General features: G+C 38.7%; 1 protein-coding gene across 1 annotated transcript in view; it reads right to left on the bottom strand.

Moving 5' to 3' along the window:
- The window catches only part of MAN1A1 (mannosidase alpha class 1A member 1), a 149,085-nt gene that overhangs the window by 51,607 nt on the left and 79,737 nt on the right, over window positions 1-17,741 (bottom strand). The window contains exon 5 of the mRNA XM_075707345.1: window positions 8,942-9,036. Within this exon, the coding sequence (XP_075563460.1) occupies window positions 8,942-9,036 (95 nt within the window). The remainder of the gene's footprint in view (window positions 1-8,941; window positions 9,037-17,741) is intronic.

Below are 17,741 nucleotides of genomic sequence, written 5' to 3'. Positions count from 1 at the left end.
TGAAAGATATATTAAAAGGTTAATGTACTTAGAGAAGTATTGAAGGGAAAAATGTCCTTTTAGTGAGAAAAAAAAAGGTAGTTTTCTGTGAAGAGGACAGTAGAATGTGTTCTCAGTAATGATTTTCGAAAAAATGTAGTTAGCAGCTCTTCTTCACATGCATTATTTTAGGACAAGAACACAGAGTATCTACAAACATTAGTCACCTATTTAAACTAGTGCTTACTTTCAATGCTAGGTAAAAATCTTGTTCCTCCAGTCTTGTAATGCTGAACAGGTATCATACCCTTACACATATTATCACCAACAATTTAGTCAGACAGTAAAAGTATAGTGCTTGGTAGATCTCAATCCCTATTATCCACCACATCAGAAAGATGCTTAAACTAGAGTAGGAAAAAACCAACAACGACCCTTCCATTCTGAAACGACTATTTTTAAGAATGACACACTCCATTTTAGAATTTATCCAGGTAGAAGTATTAAAGCAATTCGAGCTAAAATACACAAGCAAAACGTTTGGTAAATGCTCCTCTCCCCTTCTCATGGCCATTTAAAGAGTTCCCTAATGAAATATGGAGTGATGAATTTTGCAGGCAAAATCCCGCAAAGGTACGTACACTGTATCAAATACACAAAGTAAATAATTCATAACTGTCTTCACTATTTCTCATTTAGAAAATTCTTAGGAGAAACAATCCTAATGCAACTATCATTTTTAGATGAAGTGTTTCCCTGAGGCGACTTGAATTGTGGTGGAAGTGACTGAGAAGTGCTTGTGCTCATTTGCTTTATTTAAGGAAACCTGAAGTCTGTACGAATTGATTCCCTTCCCTCTGAAGGAAGCCCCTTCCAACAGTCATTTTGTCTATTGTAAGATTATCAGTTAGCGGACACAAATTAGAATTAGGACATAGACAAGCAATTGAAGGGAAATGATCTTTAACCAGTGCAAAGATTAATGCGCCTACATTCAGGTGTCGGAGTTCCCAGCACAGTCAACATGGTCAAGGAAGGGCAGCTCAGTGGGCCAGGCAGCAGGCATTTATTTCAGGGCAAGACAACTGCTCCTCAGAGTGCTTTGTAGTGCCTGGCTCCCTAATGACTGTAACAAGAGGTAGTTCCTGCTGCGCTGGTAAAACATGCAAATGTGTCTCATCTCGAACTGAGCCTCGTCCTGCACATCTTTCTGTACAACTCCAACTCTCAAATATGTCTGGCAACTCAACACTAAGGGTTCCCTTGCATGTCCTAGGCAGCGGAGAAGTACGTCACACAAATAACTCCTCATTATCTGCCAATATCAAGGTGATAGCAGTAGTTATCCAGCTAAAGCAAGAGCATAAGCAACACCAACATGTATATACTAATTTATAAAATCCTGTTTTCAATAAATGCAATTTCAAAATCTTGCAGGCAGCTTTCTTTGGGGAGCAAGAACAGTTTTAACTATCAGGAAGAAAATTGTGCATCTGATGCAACTTTCCGACGCTCATCACTATCCACCCTATGTCACTGGGTTTCAGCCAGGTTAATTTGCAACCAGACTAGCAGAAAATTTGAAGTACCTGGTTGGTACATGTCACCTATTGGTACGTGCCATAGGTGACCAGGGTGAACTTCCTACTCCCGATTTCTTCCAGGGTAAAGCACAAAATAGCGCAGCCTGCTTATCCTGACTCAAATCCCTTCCCCTTTCCAGTGCAGAAAACTTTCATATCTTCTTTGTAAGTAACCGGCAAAAAAAGCCATTTCCCATTTTCTTTATGCCATCAAGACAAAAATTTATGATAGCGGGGGAAGATTTTGATACCTGAAGACAGCGTCTGCTGTGGAGGGGGGCAAAACCCATGAAGTGAAGACCAAGACCTTCCTGTAACCAGCTGGCTTCTGCGGGACTGTTTGTCAAAAGCCTTGTTTTGTTTTATAAAAGAACACTACCCACTGTGAGCACCACAGAGATCTACAAAGTGTTTGCAATCATATATTTTATGCTGAGGAATCACATTACTAATACTCACATAGGGTTTTACACAGATAAGTAGTATGATAATTAAGCACTCGTAAGTATTTATACTCATTTTACAGTGCACTAATAAACTGTGCAGAAAGACTTAGTGTTTAACCTTAGAATTTGGGACTAGAATCTCTTTCCTTTGGCTATAAAGAAAGCACTTGAACTGAGAAAGATACTTTGCAGTAGCAATAATAGGTCCCAAATCCTTCCTGTGTTATTGCCAGAGGGCAGCCTCCCGCTCAAATTCAGTGTTGCAATATTGAATTGAAGCTGCTGTTTGAATAATACAGCTTAACGTTATGGGCTATCACCAAAATGATATTATTCTTGGTTCTTTTTTTTTTCCCTGCCAAACAGATATGTTGCTTGAATTGTCTCATGGAATTTTTCTTATACTTTTATAACAAGATTTTTTACATTGCTCAATGGAAAATCAGACACCACCAGAGGTCAAAAGTATCTATCCTGAAAACTGCACTGACGAGTATTGATATCTACAATTTTTTAAAATTTATGTGTGACCATGGAAGAATTATTTATGGATACTCAAAGGAAAAAAGGAAAGCTGTTTGGTTTTTTTTAATGAAATACAATTTTAGAACAGTTCATTTGATTCTTATTGAATATAAAGCACTAGTGATGCAATGAAGAAATGGCTACTCATTTCAGATGAAGCAAAGACATGTCAAGGAACTTGCTTACTGTGGTGTTCTAACATGTTCTAAAACAATGAAATTGCTAATCAGGTGACACGTAACATGGTGATATCAAAATGCCCCAAACACAAAACCATTTTTCAAGTTTATTTTGCATCCAGTACTGACTCAAGAAATGTAAACTTCTTTATGAATCATGCAATGAACCAGTAGGTTAACCAGCACCTGAAATGGCAGTAGCGAAAAAAGGTACCTTTTGCTGAAATAATCTTTCTCACTAATTATTTATAAATTAGGATGGAATTCATTTCCTCAACTCAAAAACTTAGTTCTTTCAATTATTTGCCTACGGTCTTCTTTAGTCAATGGAAAGAGATCAGTATCTCTAGAAGGCAAAACATTCTATGCCAAAACATATGTTTAACACCAGACAAAGAATTCTTAGATAGGTAAAGTTCAGATAGGATTTATCTCTTTGAATCCAATGCTAATACAAATCCACACTGTGATCCAAATGCCTGAAGCAAAAAGTCTGGTTTCAATTGGTCTGTTTTGCTACAGGGAAATCTCAGTGTTTAACTCAATATCCAAATCCTTTTTGTTACTATTGCCACTTTACTTTATTACATCAGTGGAACGTTTGCCAGAACCACACACACAAAGCCTTTCTTAAGTGTGCAAACTAGATTACTTCTAGCTTTTTTTTCTTAGAGAGTTTTGATTTCTTCCTCTAAAATTATCCCCAAGTTAAAAGGCATAAAATTAAAGATTCCATCTAAACACAACTTCTGCATGGTCCTACAATGACAAACTGTGCAGACAATGTAAGTTTTTCCTTTTTTTTTTCCTTTTCTTTTAAAGAAACCTTTTTTTTTAAAACAGGTTTATTTTTGCCAAAGATAGTCAAATTTGAAGAACAAGCTTTATTTAACTCCGTAGTCTTTTTTTTCCTTTTTAAAATTTAATTTAGACACTAGAGTTAATAGTGCAAACCAGAAAATTTAAATCAGCTATCCTGATTGAATCTCTGCAAGAAAGTGGTTGTTGAGTCACTAGGACAGGTAAAAGCATGAACCACTAATTCTGTTAAAGAACAAGTTTTTATCATTGTATCATACAAACAACTTGATGCTTAGAAAAATTTTGCAAATTAATGCAACAATCACATTTCAGGCATTTCGGATAGTGTAAGTGGGGAAATTAAGCTATCCAAAAAGGTTTATTGAATTTACGTGTTTGGATCCTTTCTTCCTTATATTTTCAAACTTTCTCAATGCATTAAGATTCCTTTACAAACTATAAAGGAATATACTTTTAAGTGCATTGATTATGATGTTTTGGAAGAAGTTCCAGAACTCAAAGAGAACCGTTCTGTTATACGCTAAATCTTTTCTTAGGAACACTAGAGTTTTTCTGAGGTAGCACACTAAAGAAATTCTGAAGGCCATCTATTCCTCAAGTGATTTAGGCACATGAGACCTTAAACATGTTTTGAATTTGGGAATTATTTTGAAACTTAAAATATTTTCAAGCAAGTTCTGTTGTCTAAAGACCAATATTTCATACCTTGATGGTTAGTTTATCAGCCACATTTCCTCCTAGATGGAAGGTGCTGAGAGATAAGCTCCTTTAAATGTCTGCAACCTAAAATACTGCTGATACTCTGAAATACGACAGCATGTGCCCCAGCAGAGAACAACACCTGTGCCTGTGTCACCCTGACAGACACTGTAGCATTTTAGCATAAAACCCCTCTCGAAAGAAGCTCTGTTGGGCAAACCTGGTGGGGGAGAGCCATCCTGCTTGGCACTACTGTCATGGAACAGGAATCTTAGCTGGTAGTAAAACTTAAAGCATTCAAAATAAAAAACGATGGGAGTGTTTTTCCTTGGTATTTTCTTTTTTTTTCAAACAACACGAGGGAAAAAAGATTGGTTTTGAAGCTGTGCTGTGGATGTATCTTCTTGTTCTCAATCTACGCAGTGGTTCCGAGGCCTCAGTAGCTCCAAGAAACTTTTGTCCAAACCTTGAATGCTTTGAGGCCTGGAAAGGCCTGTGGCAAAACATAAATATTCTGTACAAAATGTGATAATTTAAAAAACTGATAATAATTTTTTAAAAAAATCAAGAGAGGACTTTGCTTTAAAATCATGGTGACAACATCCCAATAGCATAAATATTGCATTTTGTCACTTCCATCCTCAGTTACCTACAAATGAGTAACTACTTTGTTCAAACAATTTAGCAAGACCTCTGCTATCTCACTTTGTAAAATATGTAATATCGAATTCAACTCAGGTCCGCCTTTTACATATAATCAATGCTAAAGTGTAAAAGGCAAAAAATCCTAGGCTGACATCAGACACAGTAAACATTTTACGTCTATGCTGAGTAAATCTTATCACCCCCTGGGGTTTGATTTTAATACAAATTAATCAAATTTATTTCAAACTCCTCCTTTCTGACTTCTGTTAAGCTTCCCTGCTCTGACCCACTCCACCCATACCTCATAGCTTTTCCTTCTATATGGAACTTCCCATGGTCCCTATATCCATAAATTTACTTTATTTGCATTATTTACTTTTGTCACTGAGCCAGGGAAACAAGCACAATATCCCCCTTAGCCACAGCAACATTTGCAAACAGGCTGGATGTCCAAAAAACCCATTTCCAGTTTGTTTTGTTTCCAGAAATAAAAGTATTATTTAGCCCAGTTGAAAACTTTTTCATTAGGGTAGAACATAACTATTTTTCAACGTTCAGAAGCACTTAAAGGTTATATGATACATTGACTCTTCACAAAAAGCCAGGCACCTTAATGTCTAACACTATTGCTACAGACTAGCACACACGAGACAATAAATAACCTTAAACCAACTATTCAACTGGTCAATGCATAGAGAGCAAACATTTTATGGAAAATATATTCTTTCATGTAAGAATGCTTCTGGGTTGCTTATTAGAAAGAAGTAATGTGGTCTTATTGGAACCAATAGTGACTAAAAAAAGATACAGGTCTGCTTTCAAAGGGGGAAACAGTGACATAAAGAGACAATTTCCATCCAAAAGAGAAAAAATATTGTATAGGATCTTATACTCAGAAGTTTATTTCTGCCTGATCCAACAGACCAACAACAATCTGCGTTCTTCTCTCTATTTCACAGCTGGGCATCATCCCATAAACACAAGCCCCATACAGCTTCCTTTTTAATAGTTACAGGGGTAAAAATAAATAGATACATTAAAAGGGTTACTTGATCCTGCGAACATGATGCAAGCTGGATATTTGTTAAGATTACTTAACTCACTAAGAAAGTCATAATTTCAGATTTTTTTATTTCTATAAATCTGAGAGGCATATTACAGAAATACACAAGCAATCCGATTGCTCAGTCATAAGTTACTTGAAGTTTTTAGAGAGAAAGGGAAATGAAAATTTTAGTATGAAGAAGCCAGATTGTCACAGCTCACTGAGAACAAAAATAAAGGATCATGAACTAGAGTTATTTTAAGAAGCTGTTATAGTTGCTGTTTTACAAGTACTGAAGATGAAATATCTAAACAAAGGATTTGGGTGAGGGAGGAAGCTAAGTAAGTAAGTAAATAAATAAATAAAAGCACCTTTGCCAGCTTGTGCTCCTTATGCCCAAAAGAAGACTCAAACCTATCTGTCAAGCCAACACCACTTTATACACATTCTCCCTCTGCAGCCTCAATGTGTAGCAGTGTTTTCAGCCAGAATAGTCAACAAGTGTTATACAACACTGATTACTCAAATAAGCAAGTGAGCTGTAAAAGGAACTTTGAATTTGGCAGTATAAGCAGAAGTGAAAAAACAGATGTTGCAGATGAACTGAAGATATAGAGCAATATCAAGAACATCAGAAATATGGAAATGCAACTGAAACACTTAGAAAGAAAGAAAAGGAAATCCCAGTACAAACTACCAATCTAATTACTCAAAATGTACTTCAGAGACAAAAGGAAATTCTACAAACACACTCAAAAATCAGCTAATAATTTTAGCTGAAGAATAGTACAGTGAATTTTTTAATATATTTGATAATTAGGGTTCCACAAAAAGACAGTAAGTGTCCGATGGTCATTAAGTCTTGAGGAAGGAAGCAGGATGAAGAAAAACAATGGAGAAGAGAAAGAGTACAAGACTTCAGGTGGATGCCTTTGATATGTAAGGACACATTCAGACAAAAGCACATATATATGTTTACACACAGAGGCACCCAAGAAGAGAGCAAGTCTGGCTGTGATGATACAGGACGAGCAGAGAAAACAAATTATTTAGTGAAGAACATTTACACAGTGAAACAAATATCCAGCTCATCTGTTAATCCAAAAATAGTAATTTAAAAATAACCACTGACACCCACAAACTATTGTGAGTGTTCTCCAATTTGAAGCATAAATCAAAATAAAATCAAATAAAATACTAATCAGAAATGAGGCGTATTAGATCTGTAATATATGCAGGCTTCAGTGGCTTAGCATTTCCTAAGCTTGGATGACAGCGTATTTGTTTACACACAGTATTATGGAAGAGTCATCTATTGAAGGTCAAATCTAGACAGATGCGCAAGGATTCAGAACAAATAACCAAGAATGCAGCATTTAATGTAACTCTTCCTGCCACAGCAAAGGAAGTTATCTCGGCAGAGATCCTCTTCCACTTTGGTGCAAGATAAGAAATGAATCCCCTTTGTATCACTGCCCTGTAGCGTTTGTGGGTGACATTTGCAGTGCACCACAGAAGTTGTTGCGAGAAGCTAGGAACAAGATCATAAAGACCTACCACAGAATTTGAACTATTTGCAAAAACCGTTGACATGTTCAGTAGATAAGCAGGGATTTAAATAAGGGCTACATATAAGACAAAATTTTACCCTAAAGACCTTAATTATGTTTACATATACTATGTAGAATAAGGTACTGTTGTGTTGCAAGTACAAATGTATGCTAGGGTTTCATACTCAGAAGTTTTTGTAACAGCTTAAAAACAAATAACCAACAAACCTCAAGCCATTGAGCTCCTGAACTTGTGCAGAACTCATTAAAGTCTGTTGAGAAGAAATCATTAGCATGCATGTAAGCAACCAGCCAAAGTCCAAGGATCATCACCAGGCAGCACTTAATCAGCCCCCTCAACGACAGGAAAGTTCAGGGGCACTAACTCCCTCCTGCTCCTGCACACAGATGTGCTTTTTGCCTCCCGCCTCACTTCTGTTTGAAGGGAAGGCGGAAGATAAGCCTGTCTGAACTGACATACCACTGGTGTCTGCAGGACTAGCGCTGAGCAGTTTACTGGGAAGCCTGAAGCAAACACGGCCAACCAAGCAAGCACATGAATGCACGTCCCACTCTGGGGAAAAGGTGTACCTGTAAACACAGATCAAGCAGAGAACAGCGGAAGATGCTGACTGTCAAGGAGGGAATCACGCAAAAACCCACAATGCAACACCAACACACGCAAGTGTGAAATTCTCCTTGATTCACTTTCTTGTGGCAGGTGGTGCTGGGGTTCATCTGCAGTATGAAGAAGGCTGATGTGTCCTTATGAATACACAAATGTACCCCACAGGTGCAACTTGCAATATTCTTCCCCAGGCAGTGCAAAAAAACCCCATTTTCTTTACCACCACAGTATCACTGCTAGCAGGCCTGAGGCAGACTATGGAATTGCTGACATCTGCCTAGAGCCAGAGTGACTCCAGGAGAGCGTGCACCTCCTACAGCAAACATGCAGCTGTCTTCAAAGCACAACTGGCCAAAGCAAAACCACTCCGTGGGAGAGGGTGCAAAACAGTGAGTCACTTGTAACAGATATTACTCTTGTTTCTTGATATGCTGTTGAAGGACATGCTGATACTATGTTTGAGAACAGCTGAAAATATGAGAACAAAGTGGCTGGAAACTTTACCCTTTCAGAACAGCACATGTTCTTTGGCCCTTACCCTACGTGTAACAACACCAAAAGTAATGGAGGACTTCAGGAAAAGCGATGAGCAACATACTAACTGACAAAAAAGCAACCAGTTCCGAGGTACATAAATGTATTTTTATATGCATTCTTGTCCATACAATGTTATTATCTACTTAAATTTCCTAATTTAAACTGTAGAACCAAGGATCTTATGTCAATGTTTACCTAGCTGGAAAGACAAAAACTGTGCAGCAATTGTAATAGTTCTGTGATGAAGACTGTTTCAACATAACTTTTTCATATGCTCTAGTCACCAAAAAGCAGTTGTTTTACCTCTTAATATTAAGCAATGCCCAAGGTATCCCAGTGGGAGTGTTGAAAGCAGGCAGCAATTTCTCTCCAAGCTCCACTGCCTTTTTTCGGAAAACCTGGAAGTTAAGAAGAAACAAAGTGTTGGAAAACGCACTGTTGCTCCCACTAAATTAATTTAGATAATACCGTTATTGAGCATATAGTGTAAGTCATCCCAGCACAACGAAGCGTCCCTGTTTTTTTAGTGACGTCAAAGGAACGAAGCAGCACAACCTGTTTTCCAATTACGCACAGCAACGGGAGAACTCACAGAGCAGGATCCCACAGTGACGATGCCCAGATGACCTGCATCTGGCATGACCAGCATCAAGCCAGAGACATCAGCGTGGTCAGACCTGCGCGGGTTTGCGGAGAGCTGCTTGCGCGCTCCCCGCCATGCTCTGGGGTCAGGGAGGGGGGCCATTAGCCAGGCACGCTGCTGGATCCAGGCTGGCTCGCAGGCAGCTCCCTGCCCCCAGCGGCACCTCCCCGCAGAGCGGTGGGGATGCTGCCGCAGAAACGCAGCCTTTGCTCTGCACGAGGTTTATTAGCAGTGGCTCAGCGTGCTGTGGGAACCCGGGCTGGGTGGCCATGTACCCGCCGTACTGCGAATGTGCTGCACGGGCAATCTGCAGCAAAAATAACATCCTCCCCTCCGCCCACCCCAAAAAAAGAAAAATGATATTTTTGCAGCACCACAGTCTTATGGACTTAGCTGGCCTATACCCAGATGGGTATGAATGCCATAATTAATCAAAAAGTTGGAATATACCTCTACAGATAACTGAGACTTAACTGGTCTTTAGCATGTAAAGAGTTTCAGATTTCATCTTAAAAACAAGAAGACGAAAGACTCCAATTGCTTAACATGTGCCCACAAGAATGACAAACAATTTAACATCAGGAACTTTTGCATTCAGAGTAACAGTTACAAGGCTAGAACAAAGAGGATTTTACTCTCCTTCCAACTGCCAGCTCAACTCAGATTACATTAACCTGACTTTTCGAGCACTGAGTGCTCTAGTAAGAGAGTTTTTAATTAGAAGCAATATTGTTCCAACTTAAATATAGAAACCTATTTAGTGATTTCAATATGTGGATGTTCAAGCCCTATTTGCTTGGAATTACACTGGGAACCTGTGCAACACTGAAAGGGATTATCCCAAGTATAGTAGCCAAAATAGCAAAGTGACCTTCATCATTCTCTCTTTCTAATAATGGCTCCCTTCAATTCATTTTTTTTCCCTCACACATATTTATGATGAACTTTTACTTATTTATGTATTAGAAATCAACTTGTACATCTGATGTATCTCATGGTGTAGCCAAATACGGTAACAGCAAATTTTTGGAGAAGGAAAAAAAATGCATATATGTTTATGTGAATATATAAATAAAGACATTTGCTGATCAAAACAAGGTAATAAAGACATTTCTTTCCACACAAATAAAATAAAATTTATAAAATCCCACTTTCTAAAAGACTTTGAATAAAGGCTTTTGTTATTGAAAAATACGTGATCAGGAGAGAATATAAAACTCTGGGATAATCACGTTACCATAAAGAAGGTCCAGACTACCCCACAGTCTCTTCATATGATACAGGTCTCAAGATTTCTGTGACAACAAGATTTCTAGATCTCAAGATTTAGAATTACAGTAGAAGATATTTTGAGGGAGGTTAAGTAATTTGAAGCAGAATGATGGCTGGAGTCAGAAAACATTTTCGAGTGGACTTCATGTGAGTGCTGGGAGAAACCTGAAGCACGGCAGCAGGGAAAACAATTTGCTTGGAAATGTCTTCATAATCCACATTAATTCTGACTTCCCAGTTTACCAATTGTGTGGATTCTGCTGAGAATTAGTTACAGATTTGTGATCTTCATCCAGCACATAATTCAGTTTCCCCAAGGGTTAAAACCTTGAGGGACACTCAGAAACAGTTGGTGCAGAACATTATTATCTCTTAGCAGAGTTCCTTGAGAGGAGCCAGCAACAGTAACCCCAGCAGGAGCACACAAGCTTTCCCCTTGTTACACCATGCAGCTACATTTTTTCACCTTGCTCTGCTGCACCCAAACCTATGCTTTGCTCTTTCAGCACAAGAGAGGCCTCCTCAGCTTTTCACAACATACGGTGCAATCAACTCATCAGCTTACCTTAGCATCTCTGCCCTGAAACACTGAAGTATTAACAGGAGAGCAGTTATGATGACCCTCCCAAGCAACAGGCACACAAGGACCCCAAATTTCTGTAGAAGCATCTGCTGCGCAGCACAAAACCCCATCTTTTGCCGTATGTAAAGGGGGTATATATTTTACTTTATAGAATGTGGTTAAAGGTGCCATATGTACTCCTTTTAGATGTGTTTTTTAAGGACAAGAGGAAATCTCCCTTTCAAAAAGCACATACATGTTTAACCATAGCAGTGGCAGCAAGGCTCAGCAACTGCTGTACCTTACAGGCTGTCTTAATCCTTCATCATTAAAGCTCAGAAAGGGGTCTGTTAGAATAATTGCTTCTGGACAAAAATGTAACATTTTAGTATCTTAATTAAAGATTTTATGTACAGCTATAATGCTTTACTTTCAAATATTTCTACCAACTCTCATGTACTTTTTCAATTCTATTGTATTTCTTTTATAAATTAACAACCCAATTTCTTTCAAAATAAAATTGCCTACTTCATGGAAATGCCAAAAATAATGGTTATCAAAAAATAAACACATCTGATATGAAGCAGAAAGGAAATATTGTTCCACATATGGATACGCAAGGAAAATGTAATTCACCCCTGATAAGGACAGTGCTCTGAACACCAACATTAGAACACACAGTGAAGCCAGGCGTTCTAACTTCTTTCTTGTCCAAAATGCCCCTCTTCCAATGTAGTGAACAATTTTCCTAGTAGGCAACTAGGAAAAGAGAATTAAAAAATTATTTTTAAACCATCACACAATTTTGGAACAAGTCTTGAGGTAAAGATGCACTTCTTGTTTACAAGAGAATTTCAACAGGTTATTACTAATGCATGCTAGTGATTTTCTTTCCCCTTCCAAAGTTAAAAAAAATGTCAACTATGGACATTATCCAATTTTATCTCTAGGGCTAATTTAACATGGCTGAACAACTGACTGCTAAATCACTATCTATTAAGTAGAACACTATAGGCAAGAATGACAAGAACACAACAACACTCTGAATGACTGAACACAATAAATAACAACTTCATGCAGCAAAATTATGCTCTTTCTGCAAGGGTAAAAGGGTGAAGATTAATAAAGGAACCACTGTATTTTTCAATTTTCAGCTTTACCAGTTAAAAAATAATAATAGGAAAAGCGGGTGTTGTAATTATTGCACACCGTCCACAATGTTCAGCATATTTTTCTTTTGCAGAAACTTCTAATACTGGACAAGAAATAAATATTGTAGGGGGTAAGATATTTTTCTGGATAATAAAAGTAAATAAACAATAGAAGCTTCTACTTAATAACTCTATTGCTGACATGAATTTCATCTTTTTGCCAAGCCCTAATCTCTCCCCACTATCACTCAGTAGAGTCATTTTTTGGTAAGCAAAAAGTATGACACCCATTACCGCGATGCACAGAGTAAAGGCAGAAATGACAGAGCACAAAACCAAGAGACATTATATATAATAAAGGAAAAGATCTACAGCAAAATTTCCCATCCCAGTGGTTATCTTGAGAGGCTCAAGGACTTTTCCTGGCCTCTCTCATGGATGCTTGGCCAGCAGGAATGAAGGCTTACTGACACAGAGTACTCCAACTCGATCAGACCTGGCAGAAGCCGTCACGGTCCCACGCCTGCACCCACCCTTCACCCCACACTTAGTTCTTGTGGTTTAAATATTTACCTACAAGTCTAAAAGTCTACAAACCACTCCCAAGACCTCCACGACTTGCTCCACTGCTTTATCGCATCTAGATTACATACTTTTTAAGGAAGAGGGATTGTGGAGTTATTTCCCTGACATATCAGCTGTCCCTTCATCAGGTGATGCAATGAGTAAGCCACACCGTCATCAAGCCCTTCTGTTAAAGTGAGGATTCAGAGGAAAGCATTGTGGCTACCTTTAAAAAGCAAACAAATCACTAAAAATTGTGCTGACATTTAACTCAGCTACATACTATACTACAACAAAGAAAATTATTTGAAGTGAAGCACTGTGATTCAGGAAAGAACAGAATTGAAACTAGTCAGAAATACATGATCAGTATCTAACACTCTTAAAGTTAGGTAGGATATTAAAAGCTTTCCTCAAGCATTTCTCTCCAACCTAATTTTTGCCAGAAGACAGACTTTGGATGTGAGGTAATCCTTCTTTTTAAACTCAAAGTATTATTAACATTTTTTAGAAGGTTTATGTAAGATCTCTAACAAACTTGTATAATAATGATTCTCACTGTGTGAAGGTCTTGTGTAAGAAAGTCTCCTCCATGGAATAAATACACAAACTCCTTCCTACTCATAATTAAAATTAGCACTAAAGCAAGTTAGATACTTACTATAGTCATATAATAGATTATACAGAAGATACAGTTACTACATTTTCTATTGAGGTCTCTGTTTATATTAGTAGGCTATGAATTGTTAGTTAGAAAAAGCTCAATGCTCAGTAAAGCAGCACCTTCATTGTCCTTTGAGTTACCAATCTCAAGTGCCTTACAAACACAAAAGTCATACCAAGCCCTGTCACCATTACTCCAAGCCAGCCATTCTTCAAACAACATTTGAGTACACAGTTAACATCTGAACAAGAAATCTGCTGCACACATGCAGATTTCCTGTTGCTGTCTCTTCATTCCACAGGCAGCACACGTACCAAGCCAGGGAGCAAAACATTATTTTCTCACTCCATTACATGTTCTTAATTATTTTTCAAACGCATATAAATATTTTTTGGTCTTCATAAGAGAGAACAAACTAACTTGGGAACTTCCCCTACCACACCACCACTGCACAAGCTGCTAGGAGGTATGCTTTTGCACAACACCGTACCTACGCACATTGTGATTCTCAATGCCGAGACTCATCCACTTCCTCAGCAACTATAATCTGCATCTTTCATTCTAGTAGGACTGCTAGTACTATTACTGAAAAAGGTAAGCAAAGTAACCACATTTACATATACAGTACTTCCATCAGCAGTTTTCCCACAGTAATTGTTTTTCTAATAAAAATTTCCTTATTTCTCTCAAATATGACCTTAATCTAGGGAAGCACTCTTGCTTAGTAAAGCAGTTTGGGCATGGGTTTTTTTTGGTTCTGCTTACTTCGTGACACTGATGCAAATGCAGAGGCTTGGGGCATGAATTAGGACAGAGAGACAAACTTTGGATGAAAAGAAGTTGTGAACTGGATGAACTATGTTTTCTGAATACTCAATTTAAAGCAGTTACATTCTCTACAAAATCTTGTGGCATGCAGATATCAAAGTGTGTTTTGTGATCTTTTTAAATGGATTTAGAGAAAAAGTCTTTTTCTTTTGAAAGAGATTGTTAAAAGAGGTCATACATTCAGAACTGTGTTGCTCATGTTGGAAGACCCAATCCCACAATCAATCAGACTTTGCAGACTCTTGTGTCCATTACCAAATCTTATTAGGGAAAACAGCGTTCCCACGGAGAAATGAGGATCTGCCTGCAAAGATGCAACTGCAGGGGTAAGACAACAGCTGTCATTTGGTGAGCGCTGGCTTTCATTATAGTGCAAGAATGTTATCTCCTCTGGATAAACAAAACCATTTCCTCTACCTGGAATGACAGACCCCTTTGAAAATGTTAGATTAACTCATCATAGATTTAATTGCTGTTGCTAATCAAGAAAAAAAGAAAACACAGGAAACAAAGAAATATCTTAGAATTGCATATGAGGCACGTACAATTAAAAAGAGCATAACATGGTACAATACCATAAATTAAAGAACAGCCAGAATTCTGCCTTAAAAAGTCTTCTGTATGAAGGAAACCAGAAGTTAAATTTTAACACCACAGGAAACAATCCTATTTTAAATTTTTTTTTAATTGACAAAGACATTTTCTCTGCATATCTAATTCTGTCAAATTAAGCATTTTCCATTTTTGTTTTATATTTACAGATAGAAACTGACAAGCCACTAAGAAAGATTTATTGCTTTTTTTCCTGTACCTGACTGCCTTTCCCAGTAGGGTAAGGAATGAATATTTCAGTGCAAAAGCAGGAAACGAGAGCAGAAAAATGAACAGGGACAGGCCGCTTTGCTGCTCTTCAGAACACTGAATAGAAATCCTTTCAGCGTAACAAATGTTGATTTAGGTTTAAAGCGATCTGCTAACAGAAAGGAATTCTCTTAGAAGAACTTGTTCCAATACCATCTTTGCTGACAGACAATCCAGGATTTTTACTATGTTTGCATCTGTTTTATTTTTACAATGAAAGATTAGAAATGCTACAAAAATTGTGGCACTCCACTTGACATACCAGAATACTTGAAACAGCGTAAGCTGAATTCTTCCACTATCTTCAATACCAAGTGATACCACACTTAAACGTCATATTATTTGAAAAAATTTCCTGTAACATATTTTCAGTGTTTATGACACCTGGATAAGTTACCCAGCTGCTGGCATTAATTCAGCAGCAATTACTGCTTTTACAATTACTGTCACCTTGACACTAGCAGGTGGTTTTGAGTTTAATTTCATTCAGTCCTCACTTACCCCTGGCTGAGCCAAGTCAGTTACGAATTACCTGTGCTACAAGGTGAGGAGACAGCTAATAACATTTCTGGAAACAAGCACTGTAATGAGTCATGTCAGTGTGGTAACCAGTACCAACAGAAGGGGCCCAAATGGACTTCATTTAGGACCTTCACAGCTGTAGTAGTATTTATTGTACACCCAGATCCAGAAGTGCCGAGCGTATGTTTTGAGCATTTTCCCCAGGAAACAGACTGGGGCCAAGACCTGCTTGCTAGCTCTGGGCCAGCCCTGGTCCTGCTGGACCTGAGCAGAACACACGTGAAATACCACACCAACATGTGAGCCCACCTCCAGTCCAGGGCTGCACCCAACCTCATGTCTCCTGCCAGGATACAGAAGAGGACAGTGCACTAAAAACGAGCGGCTCCACTTGAGGCTATGCCTACAGCGGTCAAGACAAGCCAGAGCTAACCTGCTAATCTGTGCATGACTGCAGATGCTGACACCAGAGTCAGCATCACGTTCTTCAGCACTCTGAGTTTGGGGAAGACTTTCTGGTTTGTAAGCATAGCATCAGACCCAAAGCGCCTTTGCCCATCTGTACTACTTTGCTCAGAGCTAGTAAGCCTCCCCTCGGTCCCCAAGAGCAGAGGGCTCACTGATGGCCAAGTGGAGCAGGGCTGGCTCTCCTGGAGTTGCACCAAGCTGGAGCTCAGAGGCTTGGCTGGTTGCAAGAAGTTTCCCTACAGAGGCAAGAGGCTGCTTCTGCACTAAACCCCCTAAAGCATCCCACACTGCCTGCGCTGCCCGAGCCAAACCCACCAAGAGGGGCATCCCAGGCATACTCAGCCCGGACAGTGAAGAGCTGACTACGTGCTGGAAATTTATATCAGCACCGTTTCCATAAAAGTGCCGTGAAAGAAACAAAGTGTGCTTTAGCTCCTTTACAACACACGGTTTGTCACACGTTCACCTGAGAATTTTGACCGGACAGAGCAGCATTTTATTTTATTGAGAACTTAAAGTAAAGCCACTCCCTCCCTGGAGATTAGCAAACTGCAACTGGTCAGGTCTCTATCCCACCGGGATGCCGGCAGAGGGAGCACAAGTTAAGCTCTTACACAGCACAGGACAGGGGCATCTTGGGGTTAGGAGATGTCAGAAATCCCAGGAAAAGGACTGAATTAAAAAAACCCCTTAGTTTGGCAGATAATCTCAGATGCTCCCCTCTCATTAAAATTCTCAAAGCAGCACTAGTTTTCATACAAATCTCTCCCTCACACATGTAAACAATATCACAGCTGTATACAGCAGGAGGAATGTTTCATTTGAAAATAATGACAATCTGCAGCCATTTCCACAATCCTGCTCAGCCTCTGCTATCATACAGTGCTGGGCAGGAATGTGTTAAGAGACAAATGGTTTTCAGTGGAGAGAGCCTGGAAAATATAGATCCTCTAGTAAAAGGGGACTTTCTATCCCAATCCAAGGCTGAAACAGCCACAGGGTAGTATTTATAATGAGATCTTCAGTACGTGAATCCAAAGCTTGTATTTAACCTATCTGTGCGAGCAGCAGGCATCAGAGCACTCAAACCTTGCAAAAGTTCTTGGAACCCAAGATGACGTGGCGATTCAGGAAGGTGCACATAAGTTTCCAGCTTTTGAAAATTGTGACTGTAGAAGTATGCAAATAACCTTAGTGGAGAGATTCAGGCAGCTTGTGGTATCTGTGAGCGACACCTCTCTCTCACCTGCAAACTGCTAGAGCAGTACGTGTCTTTTTCACAACTTGATGAAATAAGAAACATGGGTAAGCTTTTAGATTTGTACTGCCCTTTTCAGAATACTCCAGCATGCTGGTCACCAGCTCATAGAAGCAAATCTACTTTAAAAAGATGCTTATTACAAAAATAGATTACATTTCTGAAAAAAATTAAAAATCCCTTCTTTTATTCAATTAGCATTTTTTGTTATGGTTTCACTGATGGCAAGAAAATGAATTTTCTTTTCTAGCTCATTATTGTACCAAAGAAGTCACATAGTACCATGAACAGTCTCCCCCTGTAGAAAAGA

This window comes from Pelecanus crispus, chromosome 3 (genome assembly GCF_030463565.1).
Source record: "Pelecanus crispus isolate bPelCri1 chromosome 3, bPelCri1.pri, whole genome shotgun sequence".
NCBI classification, from domain to species: Eukaryota; Metazoa; Chordata; class Aves; order Pelecaniformes; family Pelecanidae; genus Pelecanus; species Pelecanus crispus.
This window is presented reverse-complemented; position numbering and strand designations above follow the sequence as displayed.